General features: G+C 32.7%; 1 protein-coding gene across 10 annotated transcripts in view; it reads left to right on the plus strand.

Annotated features, from left to right (window-relative positions):
* Positions 1 to 22,831, plus strand: part of Mia2 (MIA SH3 domain ER export factor 2) — a 102,501-nt gene that overhangs the window by 63,942 nt on the left and 15,728 nt on the right. For 7 of the 10 annotated variants that reach the window (XM_026411312.2, XM_026411318.2, XM_026411321.2 and 4 more), the window contains 7 exons: positions 1,661 to 1,762; positions 2,848 to 2,908; positions 3,937 to 3,972; positions 6,987 to 7,054; positions 8,300 to 8,382; positions 10,139 to 10,267; positions 14,218 to 14,376. In XM_026411312.2, the coding sequence (XP_026267097.2) occupies positions 1,661 to 1,762; positions 2,848 to 2,908; positions 3,937 to 3,972; positions 6,987 to 7,054; positions 8,300 to 8,382; positions 10,139 to 10,267; positions 14,218 to 14,376 (638 nt within the window). The remainder of the gene's footprint in view (positions 1 to 1,660; positions 1,763 to 2,847; positions 2,909 to 3,936; positions 3,973 to 6,986; positions 7,055 to 8,299; positions 8,383 to 10,138; positions 10,268 to 14,217; positions 14,377 to 22,831) is intronic. The other 3 variants (XM_026411323.2, XM_026411322.2, XM_026411324.2) reach the window with 1 other exon arrangement.

Here is a 22,831-nt window from a genome sequence, read left to right on the forward strand (position 1 = left end):
TGATATATGCAAGGGCTGGGGATATAGCTCAGTTGGAAGAGTGCTTGCCTTGCATTCACAAGGATCTGGGTTCAATCCCCAGCACCACACACATAATAAAAGAATGACCATTTCCTCTGATATATGTAAAATATACCTTTCTCTTATGTAAATTGTTCCTGTCCAAGTATTCCTTTTTTTTTTTTTTTAAGTAAATGGCAGTGTCATTTGCCTAGTGGCTTAGGAGAGTGCTTTCTAAGCAATAGGTATTTAGTGTGTAGAATATAAAACATTTACTTGTGCTCTGTAGTATTTCTAGAAGTTCATAAAGGAGAAGAAGATACCCACAGAGGATTCCATATGTGTTTTCCTATAGGATTCAATACATATTACTTTCTTTTTTTTTGGTGCCATGGATCGAGCCCAGGGGGTATCTTACCATTGAGCTACATCCTAGCCTTTTTTAATTTTTAATTTTGAGACAGGTTCTCACTAAGTTGCTTAGGACCTTGCTAAATTGCTCACACTGGCCTTGAACTTGTGATCCTCCTGCCTCAGTCTCCTGAGTTGCTGGGATTTGAGGCATGTACCACTGTACCTGGCTCAATAAATATTTCTTGAGAGACTGATGTTATTAATGATAGTATATAAAACAATATGGATAATGTATTATAAAGAGTTACTGCTTGGGAGCTTTGAGCCCTATTAAAGTGACATGCCATATAATGACATGTTGTGGTTGAACTATATGTATGGTAAGTGGTCTCATAAGATTTTTTTTAAAAAAATATTTTTTTAGTTGTTGATGGACCTTTATTTTATTCATTTATTTATATGTGGTGCTGAGAATTGAACCCAGTGCCTCACACATGTGAGGCAAGTGCTCTACCACTGAGCCACAATCCTAGCTTCTCATAAGATTTTTGTCACTTTCTGATGTCTTAGAGTTCCTAGTTTATACAAGTATATTCTGATGTAAACATAGTGATAAATTGCCTAATGAGGCATTTCTCAGGATGTATCCCTACTGTTAAGTAAGACATGATTGTATTTAGTTTTTCTGTGCTTCATTTTTATTTATGTAAAATAGAAATAATGATAATACCCTTCTTATAGAGCTGAAGGGTAGTAATTAACAAAGGCCTAACAAGTTTCTCGTTCATACTAATGGCTTAATAAGTTATCTATTATATCAGTATTAAAGAACTAAGAGTACTAAGTAGAACTAGTATTACTACTAATATTATTTATTATCATTACTATTATCAACTTGGTGTAGAAACCTACTATGTAATTTAACCACCATATTAGGAAGTTACTAAAACACAGTTTATTAGTTGGTGCCTCTTTATCTAACAAATGTGTATATATTATTCATGAAGGCAGAATAACTGACACATAGTCACAATGGTTAAAAAAGTTTTTAATATTTATCTTGGGTAATTTACATTTATAATAAATTAATGTAGAAACTCCTGAGACTATTGTTAGTACTACAGTATAAGACACAATACAGTTTTCAGTTTATATGATTTAATTTCACCCAAGAAATATTTATACTGTAATGGTATTATGGAAATTGCTTTATGGGAAGCACTAGTTTTGATATAATAAAAAATATGTAATTGTAATTGATTATTATATGACATGTATTAAAAGAAATAAAACATTTTGTTTTAAGGAAATTAACAGTAGAGGAAAATTACCGGTTAGAGAAAGAGGAGAAGCTTTCCAAAGCGGATGAAAAGATCAGCCATGCAGCTGAAGAACTGGAGACCTATAGGTATTAAAATACTCTTTGAGGTGGGGAGGGTATCTAAAAATTCAGTATTAGAAAAAAATACCAAAGCAATCAAAAATAAATGATAAAATTTTACTTTATTACTTTTTATTCAGATTTATTGCTATTATTCATTTATACAAAAAATGTAAAAGGAAGGAAAAATGTTTTCTTTTCAGGGTGTGTGATTTTAAAATCTCACATTTGAATATGGGCAAATCCTGTTTTCTGTTATTTGAAGAAATTTATGGATAGACATTAATTTTAAGATTTTCTTTGGTTCAAGTGGGGAACAATATATACAATATTAATGAATTCAGCAAGCATGCTCAAAAAGAAACAAACACAATTAGTGTATTGAATAAGTGTGTGTAAGACTAAACATCTAGTTGTTAACTTGGTTCAGTCCTCACTGATCCAAGGAAATAATAGAAAACATAGAGGAAAAAAGAGGGAAGGTATCAACTATCCCAAATAGTTGTGATATTTCATTGTCCCTTAAGAAGAGTAGGCTTGGGTTTTACCCAAAGAAGGAATTTCCTTATTAGTCTTATAAAGACAGAAGTAGCATTCTATTGTGCAAAGGTGGTTAATTTCCTAGAGTTGTTTTTTTTTTTTTTTTAATTTATTTATTTATTTTAGTTTTCAGCGGACACAACATCTTTGTTTGTATGTGGTGCTGAGGATCGAACCCAGGCCGCATGCATTCTATGCGATCACGCTACCGCTTGAGCCACATCCCCAGCCCCTTCCTAGAGTTCTATTAAGATTACAGACATCTGAATCAATCTCCCAGGATCATGGTTCTTGAAATTAAACAACCAATTTACTGTATAAATCTTTGTATGACTTTTGCTTTGGATAAACCCAAAGAGTAGTACCCTTAAAGCTTAATTAAGGTTAAAATTATATCAGGAAAAAATATACTTTAGAATCTCTTAAAGCTGATTATTTCTTAATGTGGAGTTCTGGAAGTGTTTTACACAAAATAGAGCAGTCTGGGTGTTTTAATATTTTTTAATAGAGAGTTTGTGCTCTCATTTCTTCTACATTAATACTATAGTAAAATAATTATTTGTTTCTTGTAGAAAGAGAGCCAAAGATCTTGAGGAAGAATTGGAGAGAACCATTCATTCTTATCAGGGGCAGGTATGTATGTATGTATGTATGTAATAATGTGTGCCTATATGTGTCTCTGTGCATGTGTTTGTGTTTATATAATTAAAATCATTCTGATTTGTTTGAATTGATACAGGAGTATAATTACTTGGCCAATTGCATACCTCCCTTGAGGTATTGTGTGTAGCTGTGGAACATTTCCAGGGAGCTAAAGATTCTAAGATAAAAAATCTTATTTAAAGTTTTCTGCTTCTTTGGGAATGTTGCATAAAAAAGCATCTATCAGCTTTGGGCTCTCAAATTCAGACAGATTAGTTGTCTGTTAACTGGAAACTCTTATAGTTAATTATTACATAAAGAGATATTTGCTATTTGGTTTTCATTTTAAGAGTATGATATATTCTACAATGAATCCTGTGTATACATATAAATATATCATATATGTATATAATGATAATGCACTAATTAATAATAATAATAATGATAACCATAGAAGGAAGATCAGTGGAATAGAGTAATTAGATGGGGGAGAGAGAAGGGGAGGAAAATGGAAGGCACTGGGGAAGGAGATTGAGCAAATTATGTTATGTGCATGTATAAATATGGCATAATGAAGTCCACTGTTATGTATAATCATAATACGCCAATACAAATAAATTTTAAAAAGTATGCTAGGTTAGGTCATGTTTACATAAAAATTTGTTTAAAAAATGTTGCTTGCTTACTTTTCTGAGATGCTGAGGTATTTTGAGTTGTGCATTAAATCATAGTGGAAGATCTGAATGGGGGGCTGGGGATGTGGCTCAGCGGTAGCGCGCTCGCCTGGCATGCGTGCGGCCCGGGTTCGATCCTCAGCACCACATACCAACAAAGATGTTGTGTCCGCCAAGAACTAAAAAATAAATATTAAAAATTCTCTCTCCTCTCTCTCTCTCTCTCTCTCCTCTCTCACTCTCTCTTTGAAAAAAAAAAAAAAAAAAAAAAAAAAAAAAAAAAAGATCTGAATGGTTTTTATTTAAGAAAAAAGTTGTCAATATTTTAATGACTTTCTTTTTCAGATTATTTCCCATGAGAAAAAAGCACATGATAATTGGGTAAGTTTTAAATTTCCCTAAGGCTCTTTTGTCAAATTCCTTTCAGATGATATACTACTCATTTAAATTAAGTGAAAATATAGTATTTAAAAAAATCATTTTCTATGAATTTCACCATTTGTAAAATTATGTTAAAAGTTCAGACCATATGGAGAGGTACAAGGAAGTAATAATTAATATTGCTTTCATTTATCTGTTCTTTTAATGCATTTAAACATAAAAGCATGAATTAAAAAAAGAAAGAAGGAATTAAGAAACCCTATTATATCTTACTATTTATAAATTGCTTTCTTAATGTCATTGATATATTTTTATGAATGTTTCATAATTTATAAAACCTTTCTCATTTGATGAACCTTTAGTTTTTTTCTACTTTTTATGATTATCATTTCAGATATTACTTTCTTCACTAAGCATTTCTTTGCTTCATCCTGTTTGATTTAATCTGTTTTTCCTTTGGTCTCAGGTAGTTCTTTGTTTTTGTATGTCCTGTGTCAGGTATCTTGTTATTATTTACTGTAGTCATTTATATTTGTTTATACTATAAGAGTTAAACTCCATAAGTCAGGGATTCTTTTTCTAAGATAGCTGTACCTAATAGAATGCTTTGTATATTATAAGTATTCAGTATTTGAATATAGCGTTTTAAATCAATGTCTGATCATTCATGAAACACTTTCACCTAATCTTTGAAGCTATAAGCTTTTCAAAAGTCTGTAATCATTTGCCATCTCCTCCCCACCCCCATCCCACCTCCACTACTGGAGTTTGAGTCCAAGAGCACTCTGCCATTGCTCTACATTCTCAGCCATTTTTATTTTTTATTTTAAGAAAGTGTCTCACTAAGTTGCCCAGGTCAACCTCAAACTTTCTATCCTTCTGCCTTAGTCTCCAAGTTATTTCGATTATAAGCATGTGCCACCCATGTCCCGCTCTTAATATATTAGTTTTTAAGTACAAGACACAAAAACTCTTAGGAAATAAGCTATCCACATAAAGATATATTATGAAAAATAGGTAATTTAGCAAGACCCTGTCTCTAAAATAAATAAATAAAGCTGAGGATGTGGCTTAGTGATAGAGTGTACCTCTGGGTTTAATTCCCAGTATTGCCCCCCCCCCAAAAAAAAAAAATTTTTTAATGGTATGTCATATTGTCTTAAAAACATTTATAAGTAATTTTGGTTCTTCATTGTTAATAGTTAACTTAATTGATATACTTTTACTAAAATTGCCATTGGTGTAATATTGTTAGTACAAATTTGATTATATAATTACTTAATTGGAAAAAATTACATGTGGAATATTTTTTGATAGTGATAAAATATATTTAGGCTATGCTTTTTAAAAAATTTACAGAATTTATTCTTTGGCCACTTAAAGTGAGTTCTAATGTGTAGTTCACAATTTTAAGTGAAAGAAAATTTGACAGCATTGTTCCCTTTACCTATAAATAATTATTGTTGTAGACTGTTAATTTCTCTACTTTTGTATGATCAGTCCAACCGTCAGTTCAGTGTTCCCAAATTGTTTAATCTAATTTTCAGAGTCACTTCCTCTTATATGTAATTTTGTATAACAATGAGGGTCTCCTTCCTTTACCATGCAATTTCCCTTCTCTCTCCCTTTCCCTCCCCCTCTGGTCCCTGTTCAATGGTGATCTTCTTCTCATGCTCTTCCTCCCTGCTCTGTTCTTAGTTGCTCTCCTTATATCAAAGATGACATTTGGCATTTGTTGTTTAGGGATTGGCTAGATGGGGTAGAGAGAGAAGATGGGAGGGGAGGGGGGATAGTAGAGGATAGGAAAGGCAGCAGAATACAACATACACTAGTATGGCAGTATGTAAGAAAGTGGATGTGTAACTGATGTGAATCTGCAATATGTATACAGGGTAAAAATGGGAGTTCATAATCCGCTTGAATCAAATGTATAAAATATGATATGTCAAGAGTTTTATAATGTTTTGAACAACTAATAATAAAAAAATAATAAAAAAAGATGTGAGAAAAAAATAGCGTTACCCTAGATTAGGTAGAGAGAAGTGATGGGAGGGGAGGGGAGGGGAGGGGAGGGGAGGGGAGGGGAGGGGATGGGGAGATAGGAAGGGTAGTAGAATGAAACAGATATTATTATTACTGTGTGTGTATATGTGATTGCATGACGAATGTGATTCTACAACCTGTATACTCAGAAAAATGAGAAATTATATCCCATCTGATTCAAATGTATGATATGTCAAGGTCATTGTACTGTCATGTGTAACTAATTAAAACAAATAAAAAAAAATAATTTTCAGAGTCCACAGAATGATGGGGAAACATGCAGTATACTATACATGTTTAACCTTTGTCCACATCTATTTGAGAACACTGCATGTTCTTGATATTTATCATAAACTTTGTTATTTATATATTTGATTTTTAACCTCTTAGTAAGTTAAAAATCATTAAACAAATGTAAAAGACTTAGAAGAATGCCATCTGTACAATGCTTAACAGATGTGCAATGTGCATTGATTATATTCAGCCATTTAAAAAAAAGACCTGAACTGTCATGCTGTGAAACTATTTTAGATCTTTGTAGTTCACTGAATCACAGTAATTTTTTTTCCTCAGAGATGCTTGTCTTATTCAATAGACAATGCTGCCATGCCTAGTGACCCTGTGTCTCCATTGCCTTTGCCCTAAGCTTTTGTGTTTTTATATGATTCTAACCCTGTAATTTGGATATTTACATCACCAAATAGTGCTAATCCATGATTTCGCATATAGGTAGTTACACTTATTAGCAAGTACACAATTAAACTCCTGCCTTAGGCTCATGTCTTCTGCTTACATGAGACACATTCCCTTTTTAAATAATTCCCTAAATTTAAAATGTTTTACCTTGAGTTTATTGAAATGGATACTTGTTTAAGAGATTGAGATATTTCTATGTCATTATTGTGATACTTATGCTATTCTTTCATGAAGTTTGTATTAATGTATTTTTAATATGTATTAATTTCTTTAAGTTGGCAGCTCGGACAGCTGAAAGAAACCTTAATGATTTAAAGAAAGAAAATGCTCACAACAGACAAAAGTAAGTATTTTGGTGGGAACACTTTAAAAACTTAAAATTAGTCATTACTTTTGTTGTTAGTTATTTTATTAATTAATACTTTTTAAAGGAAAAATAAGAAAACTTGCAATGGATTCAGCATATCCTGTTATGGAATATCTATTAGTTTTATTAGGTGTAACTAGTTTTTGTTTGCTTGTTTGCTTGTTTGTTTGTTATTGTTTGAAATGCTTGTTTTAGTAAGGTCATTGAAGCAGCACTTGGGGAAAACTGTTTATAGATTCTAAGTGTAACTTAAAATTTTTTTTTTTTTTTTTTTTTTGGTAAACCAGAATATGTGGAGTGAGGTAAAAAGGGAAGAAAAGAAAAAGGTGAATCTCTGACATTGTAATGTTGATAGTATCAGCATTTCTTTATGGTTAAGTAGAGAGAAAATAAGTGTTTGTTGTCTCTCTGGTCTCCTGGTTTCATTGTATTAGGTGACATTATGGTATAATAATAAAATGAAGGGGAGAATAAAAGTATGTAGCAGAGGGAAGAGTAAATGCTTTTCTCTGAGGCTGGTATCAGTCTTCTCAGAGTGTTCTAATTTCTTGCCAGACTATACTATTGACACTGTTGAATATTAGTTTCAGTCTTCTTACTCATATTTTCAACTCTCAGAAATTAAAGCCAAAGAATTAAATATTTTATTTCAGGTCTGATGGTTAAAAGCTAGAAATAAGATTTCTTTAAAATATTAGATTTTTAAGATAAAAAGTTGAAGGATAAAAGAGTTAGAAGGGTTAATGGGATTTCTAGTTTTATGTTATATTGAAATCATGAGTTACATTACCATGGAAAGCATACATAATGAAGAGCCAGTAATGCTGGGTTTTAATCCTGCATTTTCTTAATTTAAACTCAAATCATTTAAACTCCTACCCTCAGTTATATTAGTTAAAATGATGAACTTATTGACCTTGGGGGGTTTTCCATTTGAAAAATTTGGATTCTGTATACACTACTCATTGAAGTTTAGTTTTGAGGAAAAAATGGAACAATTCCAAACATTAACAAAGCATCACTATCCTTAGGCAACAAGAAACTGGTTACCCTAAAATAAGTATTGAGAGAGGTGTTTTGGTCAGAATAATTTTTGAGGACCTATTCCTCTATACAGATATGGAGATGTAAGAGTAGCTTTATTTGTTAGTGGCATTTTTTTGAAATGTGGGTGCTTCTCTTGGCCATCTTAACTTAGAGATGTTTGTTTTTTATTTACAGATTAACTGAAACAGAGTTTAAATTTGAACTTTTAGAAAAAGATCCTTATGCACTTGATGTTCCAAATACAGCATTTGGCAGAGGTAGTCCTTTTTTTTAACCCCTCATTTAAAATACATAATATATATAGATTACATATATATTGCATATATAGTTTGTAATAGCATAAATTACTACTATTATTTATAAATATTTTAGATTTTAGAGCCAGATTCTATTCTATGTTCTCTTATGAACTCCACACTTCTGGGTTTTGTTTTGCTAGTAGTAATGAAAATTATTTCTACGTCCCTTTCTTAGTAGAATTTTGTAAGATAACATATTTTTAGTACTGTGAATTCTTTGAAAAGCCAAGAGCTTGGTATTAATAAGGTACTCACTAACTATTTTTTGGGCGAATGAATGAATTAGAAGTACTTTAGTAGAATAACATAGTGACTTTTTACATGTTAACTGTACTTAGAAATTTTCTTGAATTATAAAAATGAGAATAAAAATGTTTGTTTTTTAATTATTTAAAAGTATTAAATTAAAAAGTGGGGAAAACTTAATCTTAGTTTTGATTAATTTAATTATCCCCAATTCTTTGTAAGATGTATTTACTATTTCTGTCCATTCATTCATCATTGAATTAGCATCCTCAATGATAACAAACTATTTCAAATCGTTTAAATTTTTCAAAATAATTTTAGTTTAATTAAGCTCCTGTTACAGTGAAAATAAACCAATCTTTATAGATAGAATCTCATTTTAATAATCTTTGGGAAATTATAAAAAATCACTTTTGAGAATTATCTTTAATTAAAGTGAAAGTCTATTTCTACATTTTAAAAATATCAGACTATTACAAATTTAAAGTAGTAACAGTTGTGGGGGAACTTTATAGAAGGAATTTTTATCTAAATCCAGTGTAGAAGTCTCAGGAAGGGTAAATAATGCTTTGATTTTTTTTTGTTGTTGTTGTTGTTGTGACTGGTTTGAGTATTATAATAGCTGCACTTTATAGAATTTACCCTGCTTTTTAAAAAAATGTTATTTTGGTGATATTTGTTTCTTTTTTGATGTTGATTTTTGACCTCTGGAAGCATAACCAGTACTTGACAGTGGTTGTTTATAAAATGTTAGTGCTGGATTGTAGAGAAAGTGACCTGATGCTTCAGAGTGTTTTATACATTTTCTACATTTCAGAATCTTAGCTTTATTCAACATTTTATGACCCAACATAGCCTATGTGGCCCTAATTTAACGTGAATGCTACCGTGTTGTAACCCTCAGCTGCAGCTGAATTATCTGGAAACATATTGCAATAATACCAAAACAAAACTGCTTTGCACAGTGTTGGTATTGTACCCAATGAGGTTTATCCAAGCAAGATTATTGCTAAATGAAAAATTAAACCAAACCAAAAAACTTAATGTCTCCCAAATCCTCCTATAATTCCAAAATATCACCAGTATCCTTTGCTTAAACAGTATGATTATTTAAGTGTATTAATCACTTATAGGATGATATTTTTATTGACTGAAATGTCTGTAAAAATATGAGAATTCAGGGCTGGGGATGTAGCTTAGTGGTAGATCTCCTATTTAGCACACATAAGGCCCCAGGTTTCATCCCAGCACTGCAAAAACAAAACAAAATAAAACCAACAGACTTCATATTTAATTCAGTCCTAAAACCAACAGTCCTTCATATTTAATTTTAGCAAAACCAAAGGCAATGGATTAAACTTAAGTTTGCAATAAGAGAACCTGATGGTAATGGTTGATATGGCAATCTAACTTTATAGTGTAGCTAACTGAAGCTATGAATTTAAATATGTTGTTTTAATTATTCCAGAGCATTCCCCATATGGTGCCTCACCATTGGGTCGACCTTCATCCGAAACGAGAGCTTTTCTCTCTCCTCCAACTTTGTTGGAGGGTCCACTCAGACTCTCACCTTTGCTTCCAGGGGGAGGAGGAAGAGGTATCTTGTTTAAACATTTTTATTACTCTATATTTCTTCCTTCCTTTATTTTTTCATCTCAACTTACTTTTAAAATGATCTGTGAAATACACATTTGAAAATACGAGCATTCCTTGCACTTATTGAGGGTTGCTTTTTGGGGGGGAAGATCTCTACAACATCTAATTTTTAATATATTTTCTTTAGAAATAAAGTTGCAGAGGTTGTAAAATCCAAAATGCTCTGAAATCCAGAACGTTTTAGGCATGGTGCTCAAAAATTTTTGGATTTTGGATCATTTCTGCTTTTAGATTTTTAAGTGTGCAATCAATAAAGTGCCTGGAGGTACTCTAAATTTTAAAAAACTTCAAAACCAGAAACATTTGGTCTTGACTATTTTCAATAAAGGATACTTAACCTGTACGAGATTACATTTTGATCAAAGACATGATGCACACATTTTTGCAATCATATTTTAACTGTATGTTATACTACATAATATAAAACTTTTTAAAGATTGCATAAAATATAATAACAGAATAACCTAGCATAAAATTATATTTTGGTGAAACATTATTGAATGTAGGATTTTTAAGTTTTTTTTTTTTAAACTTTATTACCATTATCTTTTTATTGTAGAAAACCAGGAATTGGAAGAACCCTTTTTTTTTCCCTCAAAGTGAAGAATTCAGTCGTGCTCTTTTAGGCAGAGTTTTGAAGGAAACCTTATATAGACCTAAATTATTTGTTGAGACCAACCCAGGTGGTCTACTTTGTTGACCCCCACCCCCCACCCCTTACTTGTTCTTGAGAATTTCTGTGGTTACCTTAAGCCTAAGTGTAATAATTGGTATTTCTGCATTTACATCATCAGTGTCACCCTGGTGTTTCAAAGGCCCTACTGCCTTTGAAAACTTGTATGCCTGGAGATTCCTTTTTTGCTCTCTCACCATATTTTCTCCACTTTGTCAAGTTGCTTTAAAGTTTTTCCTTGATTTTTGCCCAAATTCAAAAATATTGAGCCTTATTTATTTTAAAATTGAAAGTCTTAGGTGTTTAGTCCTACATCTTTGTTTTATGAGAGCTGATGGCATTTTTCACTAGTGAAATGTTCCGACCTTTTCTCTGAGTGATTTTAACTGTCTGAATCTGAGGTAGGAACATGATATAATGAGACTACATTTAAAAACACCAGACTAAATCCTTTGTATCAAAGTTCATACATTCAAATTGATATTACTCATCTAAACAGTCTCAGGAACTCTGTATACTTCCCTGTTGAAGCTGCCATTATTCTAAATATTTTTGGAACTCTTTCTTAGGAATTGCTTTCAAAGAATATGAAGAAAATCACTTTCTCCTTTTTGATTGTGAGATAGTCTCTCTTTGGCATTCGTACTTATATCTTCTCTTTGCTCCACTTAGAGCTGCTCCTTTCTACCTCCCAGACCCTTGCAGATTGGGTTCACGGTTTGGGTTCACCTTGGAAAGAGCCTTTGCTTGTGTTGAGCTGGAAATTCCTAGGGAAAAGGAAATATACAAAGAACCCCAGGGGGCTCTGCATTGAGCACTCCAAGAAGGGATGTAATTTTGAAACTCATAGGTCTGCTATAAGCTTGGGGCTTATTATCCTAAGTCAGTGTCCCCTTATCCTATTTTTTAAAAAATTTGACTTATATTAAGAAATACATTTTCTATCATGTCATACTACACACAAACCAGTTATATGAAATTATACTTACCATTACAGTTTTGATGATTTGTGATATTTTCTATTCAGTTTCATTCTATTTCATTAAAAAAAAATGCTGATTAACTTCACACACCACAAATGGGTAGCAGCTAGAAGTCTGAAAAACAGTACCCTAGAAATAGGGTATAATTGGTTAAATTGAAAATGTGAATTACTGGAAGTTAAATTATATAAGTCAAGGATTGCTTGTAGTCAGTTTCATATATCAAATGAGAATAAAAATTTACCTTTAATTTTTTTTTCCTCTTCTGTTTTTACTTTCTTCTCCTATTTAATTGCTTTCAAGATACAATGTGTTTACATTGTTTGCAAAGGTGTTTTATTACTTTTTGTTTAAAAAGCTACAGAAGTTCTTGGTAAGTTGTCAGCAGGTTTTAAAAGAATGCTTTGGACTGAAAGTTTCTGTGAGTCACCAAGGAAGGAAAGAGAGCATCCTCCCTTTTATTATATTTTCACATTTGAAAGTTTGGATGAGATGTATGTTTAAATAAGATTAAATATAGGAAAATAATTTCTTTTTGTAGTAAATTATATATAGCTTTTGGTTTTAATAATAATAAAAGAAAAACTTTTAACTTCTGACATTTTCAGATTTGTAATTTTTACCTAGTGATCAGTTGTGGTCTGGTAGTAAGCAATAAGGAGAAAGTCTTTGAATTTCTTTTTATTTCCCCATAATATTCTTTATTAGTGCATTGTAATTACACATAGTAATGGAATTTGTTGTTGAATATCTCTTTTAAATTTTTGTGCCTTGATCTAGATGATGAACTCAGGATATCTGACTCTTGAAAACATTTTCAGCTTTTCTAGACTTCTAATGAACTAATTAGAAGAATGAACAAAATAGGAGGACAGATTTGGGGAATTTAATAGAACCATAAGAAAAATGATATTTGCCCTCCTGACAAAGTCTGTTGATCTGAGCCTATAAAAGAGAATAGATGGAAGTTTTTTTAAAAAAAGATCATTATTTGTTAAAAAATGATTTTTCTACTGATTTCTTTTACAAGTTACTAAGAAGAGGTCAAATTAATTTTGACCTCTCAAGGAAGTCACTGAAATGGGAGAAGTATTTTAGTTAGATTTCTATTTAAAACAGACTTTTAAAAGCTGTTTCTTGAACATAATAAGCTTTTATGTTCTGGAAAATATATTTTGAGAAGACCTACTTGCTCCCTCAATGACAGATAAACAAGATATTAATTTTTTTATTGGATGTCTTTTTCTTCTTAATTGAGTGTGGGGTTTTAATTAAGGTACTGTTCTTCCTGTGACCATGGAACGGGAACTCTAAAATTATTCCTCCCTTTATAAAAGTATCAATGTGCTGGATTTTCTTATCTAAGTGAATACTATCTTGTTTATTAAAGAATTTATTCCATAAATGCTGTAATTTGTTTTAGAGATTGTGAGTTCTCTTTTTTGTGACTGGGAATTTGATATTTAGAAATTACTTAAAAGTCATTTATGGCTGTATTTATCTGGTGGTTGTAAAGGTTGTAATCAGGCTCATTAAAATTGTTTTTAGGCAAAAGTAGAAAGTCATGCTACTACAAATTGAGATTCCATTTTTTTGCATGGCTCTTAAGTTAATCTGAGTACTGTACATTTCCAAACGAGTTATTCCAAAAAATACTTTGAGTAGTGGCAAAATTATTGAAATAAGTATATTGCCACTAAGATGACTGGAAAGAATCTTGCTCATTTTCACTATTAAGATTTCTTATTTATAATAAATTATGTCTAGAAATTTATTTTATGTCTAGTATAGAAATTTATTTTCTATGTCCTTATTTGAAACTGATTGTTTAAGGAAAAAACAATGATGATGATTACAATTAAAAATGAATTTTATAGGCAAATGTTTGTTTATCCATATGGCAAAGATTTATTTTTATCTTGTCTTAGAAATGAGGATAGGATAGAATTATAATTTAAATGTATCCTGGGGCTGGGGATGTGGCTCAAGTGGTAGTGCGCTCGCCTGGCATGCGTGCGTCCCGGGTTCGATCCTCAGCACCACATACAAAAAAAACAAAGATGTTGTGTCCGCCGAAAACTAAAAAATAAATATTAAATGAATAAATAAATGTATCTTATAGAAACTTAATTAGAATCTGTATTCACCTTTTAGAGTATCTTAATTTTATTTGTTGATAAGTCTTATGCCATTTTTAAGATAAAACAGATTTGTATGCTTTTTTCCTTTAATTAGGCTCAAGAGGCCCAGAGAATCCTCTGGACCATCAGATTAGCAATGAAAGGGGAGAATCAAGCTATGATAGGTTAACTGATCCTCATAGAGCACCTTCTGACACTGGGTCCTTGTCACCTCCATGGGAACAGGATCGTAGGATGATGATCCCTCCACCAGGTATGTAAAAACAAAGGTTATTATTATGTTTGAAAGGCAGCTAGTATGTGGTGGAGCCAGTAGGAATAAAGAGAGGACTGTGTGTTTTCTGTTTTAGGAAAAACCATGATATATTTTAGGAAAAAAAAATTTCTAAACAGAATAATAGGAGATTATTGTTTACGTTACAGAAAGCTGCTTTGCCCCCCAAATGGAAGGTCTTTATTGTTTTTATTGCTTATAAAAATGCAATACATTCTAGCCACATATAGTGACACATCCCTGTAATCTCAGCAACTCAAGAGGCTGAGGAAGGAGGATTGCAAGTTTGTGGCCAGCCTCAACAACTTAGTGAGACCCTACTTCAAAATTTAAAAAGGGGATAGGGATGTGGCTTAGTGGTTAAGTGCCCCTGGGTTTAATCCCTGATACCAAAAAAAGTAATGCATTATTTTAGAAAATCTAAACAATGCAGAGATGTATAATTAGAAAAGTGAATAATTCTCCTTATCTCATCATGTTCTCAGTATTTAGTTATATATCTTTTAGATTTAAACAAATATATAATATGTTCATAAACATAGGTATTCAAATTCTTCTGTCACTTCTGTGCAGTTATGCCATTCACCTTATTTTGTAAGTGCCTGTTTTCAGTCAGTACCATTTAGAAAATATACAAACACATGAATAGACATTAACATACATGTAGACAAATAGTTCTGCAGCTCAAATGTGATGGTAATTTCACAAATTTACATGTGACTAATGGCATAAAATATATACATGCATAGTACCAAGGTTAGTTTCCTCTTATATTGCCCTATATTTATGAAGGACACAAAAATTGGAAGAAATTGGATAAAGGATATCCAGAACATATTATTGCAGCTTTCTCTGAATCTGTATTTTAAAATTAAAAAGAAAAAAAACACCTTATTAGATATAATATGCCATAGGAAAGCACAAGTATTCTTAGGCATATGACTTGATTACTTTTTATAAGTGGAGTGCCTAGGTAACTAACTAGTACTCACATCACTTTTCAGTTTATTTTTTGTATAATGAATTTAATTTGAAATGTTATTTACAGTTTTAGCAGAAAAATATTTTTAGTAAATAATATGAATAAGTCAGTGTTATTCACATAACATCTAGTACTCAATTAAAATTTTAACACTTATGACTGGAAATAACCAGTCCATTATAAATACTAAACTAGAATAAAAATTTACTAGGGTGACTTGATCAGTGCTTCAGTCCATAAGAAAATCATGTATTTTCATATTTAGAGAGAGTATTATATAAGATTAAAGTGGACTGGTGAGAAAATAGTTTAAATTGTTTATATGTTTTCTTTGCTAAGGTTAACTTCATAAGAATGATTTTCAGGTGGATCCTGTAATCCCAGCTGCTCAGGATGCTGAGGCAGGAGAATTGCAGGTTGAAAGCCAGCCTCAGCAACTTAGCAAGGCTCTGTCTTTAAAAAAATATTTAAAAAGGGCTGGGAATATGGCTCAGTGGTCAAGCACCCCTGGGTTCAATCCCCGGTACCAAACAAAAGAATGATTTTCATAAAAATTTTCAGTTTGGCTGGGTGCAGTTCTCAGTTGCTTGGGAGCCTGAGGCAGGAGGATCATGAGTTTAAAGCCAGCCTCAGCAACAGCAAGGTACTAAGCAACTCTGTGAGACCTGTATCCAAATAAAAGAGGACTGGGGCTGTGGCTCAGTGGTTGAGTGCCCTTGCGTTTAATCCCTGGTAACCGCCCCCACCACCACCACCACCACCAAAATTTCAATTTGTATGTGTTGGCTCATTTGTCTTTGATTTTTAAAATAAAATTGAGGTACTGTCATTTATTAAGTAGGTAATGTCACTATCTTCTAGATGACTATTTTCTAACTACAGCTCTGGTTGTTAGAAGTTAGTTTGAAAATTATTGTCATAGTTTTATATAGAAAGATACAATGGGGTTGGGATAGTGGCACATGCCTGTCATCCTGGCTACTTGGAAGGGTAAGTCAGGAGGATCATAAGTTCAAGGCCATTTCTGGCAACTTAGTGAAACCTGTCACAAAATGAAAAGTAAAAAGAGTTGGGAGTATAGCTCAGTGTTTACCTAGAATAAAAAAAACCCTGGGTTGGATCACTAGTAAAACACACACACACACACACACACACACACACACACAGCACACAATGAGTTATAGCTTTCCCATGTGGAAGGATTTAAATATTAACTGTGTTTTAAGTCCTAAATAAAATGTCAGGATCTATGTGTTATACTTTTATCTTTTTTTTTTAAATTTTATTTTTTTATTGGTTGTTCACAACATTATAAAGCTCTTGACATATCATATTTCATACATTAGATTGAAGTGGGTTATGAACTCCCAATTTTACCCCAAATGCAGATTGCAGAATCACGTCGGTTACACATCCACAATTTTACATAATGCCCAATTAGTAATTGTTGTATTCTGCTACCTTTCCTATCCCCTACTATCCCCCCTCCCCTTCCCTCCCATCTTCTCTCTCTACCCCATTTACTGTAATTCATTTCTCTCCTTGTTTATTTTCCCATTCCCCTCACAACCTCTTATATGTAATTTTGTATAGCATTGAGGGTCTCCCTTCATTTCCATGCAATTTCCCTTTTCTATCCCTTTCTCTCCCATCTCATGTCTCTGTTTAATGTTAATCTTTTCTTCCTGCTCTTCCTCCCTGCTCTGTTCATAGTTGCTCTCATTATATCAAAGAAGACATTTGGTATTTGTTTTTTAGGGATTGACTAGCTTCACTAAGCATAATCTGCTCTAGTGCCATCCATTTCCCTGCAAATTCTATGATTTTGTCATTTTTTATTGCTGCATAGTACTCCATTGTGTATAATGCCACATTTTTTTTATCCATTCATCTATTGAAGGGCATCTGGGTTGGTTCCACAGTCTAGCTATTGTGAATTGTGCTGCTATGAACATCAATGTGGCAGCATCCCTGTAGCATGCTCTTTTAAGGTCTTCAGGGAATAGTCCGGGAAGGGCAATAGCAGGGTCAAATGGTGGTTCCATTCCCAGCTTTCCCAGGAATCTCCAAACTGCTTTCCAAATTGGCCACACCAATTTGCAGTCCCACCAGCAATGTACAAGAATACCCTTTTCTCCACATCCTCGCCAGCACTTGTTGTTGTTTGACTTCATAGTGGCTGCCAATCTTACTGGAGTGAGATGGTATCTTAGGGTGGTTTTGATTTGCATTTCTCTGACTGCTAGAGATGGTGAGCATTTTTTCATGTACTTGTTGATTGATTGTATGTCCTCCTCTGAGAAGTGTCTGTTCAGGTCCTTGGTCCATTTGTTGATTGGGTTATTTGTTATCTTATTGTCTAATTTTTTGAGTTCTTTGTATACTCTGGATATTAGGGCTCTATCTGAAGTGTGAGGAGTAAAAATTTGTTCCCAGGATGTAGGCTCCCTATTTACCTCTCTTATTGTTTCTCTTGCTGAGAAAAGACTTTTTAGTTTAAGTAAGTCCCATTTGTTGATTCTTGTTATTAACTCTTGTGCTATGGGTGTCCTATTAAGGAATTTGGAGCTCGACCCCACAATATGTAGATCGGAGCCAACTTTTTCTTCTGTCAGACGCAGAGTCACTGATTTGATATCAAGCTCCTTGATCCATTTTGAGTGCATGGCGAGAGAAAGGGATTCAGTTTCATTTTGTTGCATATGGATTTCCAGTTTTCCCAACACCATTTGTTGAAGATGCTATCCTTCCTCCATTGCATGCTTTTAGCCCCTTTATCAAATATAAGATAGTTGTAACTTTGTGGATTAGTCTCTGTGTCCTCTATTCTATACCATTGGTCCACCCGCCTGTTTTGGTACCAGTACCATGCTGTTTTGGTCACTATTGCTCTGTAATATAGTTTGAAATCTGGTATCGCTATACCGCCTGATTCACACTTCCTGCTTAGAATTGCTTTTGCTATTCTGGGTCTTTTATTTTTCCATATGAATTTCATGATTGCTTTATCTATTTCTACAAGAAATGCCGTTGGGATTTTGATTGGCATTGCATGAAACCTATAGAGAACTTTTGGTAATATCGCCATTTTGATAATGTTAGTTCTGCCTGTCCATGAACAGGGTATATTTTTCCATCTTCTAAGATCTTCTTCTACTTCTCTCTTTAGGGTTCTGTAGTTTTCATTGTATAAATCTTTCACCTCTTTTGTTAGGTTGGTTCCCAAGTATTTTATTTTTTTGGAGGATATTGTGAATGGAGTGTTTTTCCTCATTTCCGTTTCAGAAGTTTTGTCGCTGATATACAGAAATGCCTTTGATTTATGCGTGTTGATTTTATATCCTGCCACTTTGCTGAATTCATTTATTAGTTCTAGTAGTTTCTTTGTAGACCCTTTTGGGTCTTCTAGGTATAGAATCATGTCATCTGCAAATAGTGATAATTTAAGTTCTTCTTTTCCTATTTTTATGCCTTTAATTTCTTTCGTCTGTCTAATTGCTCTGGCCAGTTGTTATACTTTTATCTTTATAAGAATTCCCAGTGGAGCTGGGGTTGTGGCTCAGAGGTAGAGCACTCTCCTAGCACGTGTGAGGCGTTGGGTTCAATCCTTAGTAACATGTAAAAAATGAATAAAATGAAGGTATTGTGTCCAATTACAATTTATATGTATATGTATATACACACACACACATATAAATATATGAATTCCCACTGAACATTTTTATGTCAAGATATTGGGTTAGAGAGTAAAAGAAAAATATTTTAAAAAATAAGGTATGCTTATGTAAGTGAATAATGAGTTAGTACAATAAAATGAGTATAATATTAATATGCTTATTTTTCTATAAAAGCTATCTATTAGAACTTTTGACAGTAATAGAAAGTTTTCGGGCTGGGGATGTGGCTCAAGCGGTAGCGCGCTCGCCTGGCATGCGTGCGGTCCGGGTTCGATCCTCAGCACCACATACCAACAAAGATGTTGTGTCCACTGGGAACTGAAAAATAAATATTACAAAACTCTCTCTCTCTCTCTCTCTCTCTCTCTCTCTTTAAAAAAAAAAAAAAAGAAAGTTTTCTTTCGTGTGTGTGTTGCTGGAGAACCCAGGGCCTGGTACATGCTTGGCTAGTGCTTTACCACCAAACTACATTTCCAGCCAGATGGAAGGTTATCTGTGTCATCCAATACAGTAGTCACTAGACACTTGTGGCTAGTGAGCACTTAAAATGTTCCTAGTGCAATCTGCACTAATTAATGTTAATTAATGAAAATTAAAATTTAAAAACTGCATGTGTTAAATGACTAGTAGCTACTTTATTGGCTAGCACAGCTCTAAAATGAATACTTTTGTGTATGAACCTTTTTAAAAATTTTTTTTTTTTAGTTGTGGATGGACACGATACCTTTATTTATTTACTTATTTTATGTGGTGCTGAGGATTGAACCCAGTGCCTTGCATGCTTTTAAAGAGGAGATTTTGATATTCTTTGTTGCATATTATCTTGTTTTATAGTATAATATGACTAATTTAGAGATTCTTTTCAATCTTATTCATAAAGTAAAATAATACATTACTTAATAGTCATATAAGGAAATGTAAAAATACAAGTCAGTTAATTATTTATAAAGTGGACATATTTTTGTAACCAGCACCCAAAATGAAAAACAATACATTATGAGTTCTGTAGAAGTCATATTTTGTCAATTAACTACTTCCTTCCACATATTACCCTGCCCAAAGATAACCATTATTTTCACTTCTAACACTGTAAATAGCTTGGGTCTGTTTTTTGAACACATCACTGGAATTGTATGGTATATTTTCTTTTCTGTCTAACTTCTTTGATATGAGATTATCTTTTTGAGACTCATTCATATTATTGCATATTCTTCTAATTTGTTTATTTTCCTTGGTGTATAATATTTTCTAAGTGAATATGTACCAATTTATTAATTATTTGATTGGCATTTTCCAGGCATGGTGGAACACACCTATAATCCCAGCAGCTCAGGAGACTCAGGCAAGAGGATCGAAAGTTCATAGCCACCCTCATCAATTTGATGAAGCCTTAAACAACTTAAGTGAGACCCTGACTCTAAATAAAAAATAAAGGACTGGGGATGTGGCTCAGAGATTAAGCATCCTTGGGTTCAATCCCTGGCACCAAAAAAAAAAAAAAAAAAAAAGGACAATTAGGTTATTTCCAGTTTAGGATTATTATAAATGAACTATTCTCATGTGTGTATTTTGGTGCATGCATTTATTTCAGTGTAGATCTAGGATAGCATTTGCTGGATCACAGGATAATGCTTATTGGTTAACCTTTAGGACATTATACAAGATAGTATTCCTAAGGACTGGTGTATCATTAGCTTATACTCCTGCCAACAGTGACTTGAATTTTAGCTTCTCTTGAGTAGCAATAGTATTATGATTTAAATTGCATTTCCCAATTAAATTGCATTCCTTTTTAATAAGTTTGTTGGACATTGAGTTTTTTCTTTTTTGTTATGTACTTTTATTTATTTATTTTTTTTTGAGGTACTGGAGATTGAACCCAGGACCTCACACATGGTAGGCAAGCGCTCTAATGACAAATTATACATCCATTGCTATTTTGTACCTTTTTGAGTTGCATGCACATTTGACTTTTCTGTTTTTTCTATTTTCTGGAAATGAACTCTTTTCATCCCCAGTTTTTATATATGACAGATGTCTTGGACAACCCTGGTTTGCTTTTTTACTTTCTTACTGGTTTTTTGATGAATAGAGTACTGGTATTAATATGGTTCAGTTTACTGATCACTTCTCAATATGGTTACTTTCCTTAAGAAATTTTTCCTTATGGGTGTGGTAATCTCAGCTACTTGGGAGGCTGAGGCAGAAGAATTGCAGTTTTGAAGCCAGCTTTGGCAATTTAGTGAGATCCTGTTTCATTCCAACATAAAAAGGGCTGGGGTGTAGCTCAGTGGTAAAGCGCTTCTGGGTTCAATTCCCAGTAACATAAAGAAAAAAAAAAAGAAAGAAATCTTTCTTTACTTTCCAGGTCATGAAGATAATATCCTGTGGTATATACCAAATATTTGTACTATCACTATAAGATCTCTAATCTACCTGGAACAAATTTTGTGTGAACAGTATCTAAAAGGAATCAAAATTCATTTTTTTTTTTTTTGTACTGCGTATTGAACCCAGGACCACTTAATCTACCGGGCCACATTCCCAGCCCTTTTAATTTTTTTAATTTTGAGACAGGGTCTTGTTAAGTAGCTGAAGCTGCCTTTGAACTTGTGATCCTCCTGCTTCAGCCTCCCGAGTTGCTGAGATTATAGGTGTGTGCCACCATTTTTGGTTCAAACTTCATTTTGCTTCATATGAATGTCAAATTGATTAACATCATTAATTAAAAAACACTCCTTTCTCCACTGTTCTTTAGTGTCATCTTTGTCAGAAATTAAGTGTATATATGTCAGTGAGTTTCTGGCTTTCTATTAAGTTCTGTTGGCCTCTTATGTATTACCAGTAACACACATCTTAATTTATTTCCTTCCACCCTCCTTCCCTCTCTTCCTTCTTCTTCTTCTTCTTCTTTTTTTTTTCTTTCAATTGAACCCAGTAGTGCTTTACCTTGAGCTACATTCCCAGCCCTTTTTTTTTTTTTTTTGAGGCAGGGTGGCCTCAAACTTGAGATAAATTGTTCACTTTAGCGTTGGGCTTCCTGTCCTCCTTCCTGTCTCCCTCATACGTGGGATTACAGCTATTGGACAACAGGGCGCTGGGCTTAATTTCTAAAGTTTTGAATGAATGTTGGTATTGGTAAACGAGTCTTACCTTTTTGTTCTTCTTCAGGATTGTTTTGACTATTTTTAGATTTCAATTCCTTAAAAATTTTAGCATCTACAGGCCAATTTCTTAAAAATTCACTGGAATTGAAACTGGTGAATGTAGAATTAATCATCTGTTAGCAATTTAGGTCCTTATTTTCTCCTAGTGCTTTGTAATTTTCTATGTGAAGATTTGGTACATATTTTGTTAGCTTTATCTCTAGTCATCTCATATTTTTTATGTAATTACAATTGTATCTTTAAAATTTTTATTTTCTCTTTTAATGGGTACATAAAATAATAATTGATTTTATATATTATTCTTATATCTAGTAACTTAATCTACTTTTGATTTTTCTACATATAAAATGATATTGTCTTGAGTAATTATAGTTTTATTTTTTCTTTCCAAATCTTTACATATTTTATTATAAGTATGTATGTATGTGTATATGGATGGATACTTATATTATTTTCCTTTGCTGGAGGGGCCGCATTTATTAATTTCCAAAAGTGTAATTTTTTGGGTATCTTTTGGTATTATTATCTAGTTTACTTCCAGTTTGGTTTAAGTACATAAATCTATAATTTAAGTCCTTTGAAATTTGTTGAAACTTGCTTTATTTGGT

Source organism: Urocitellus parryii, chromosome 6, assembly GCF_045843805.1.
Source record: "Urocitellus parryii isolate mUroPar1 chromosome 6, mUroPar1.hap1, whole genome shotgun sequence".
Taxonomy (NCBI): Eukaryota; Metazoa; Chordata; class Mammalia; order Rodentia; family Sciuridae; genus Urocitellus; species Urocitellus parryii.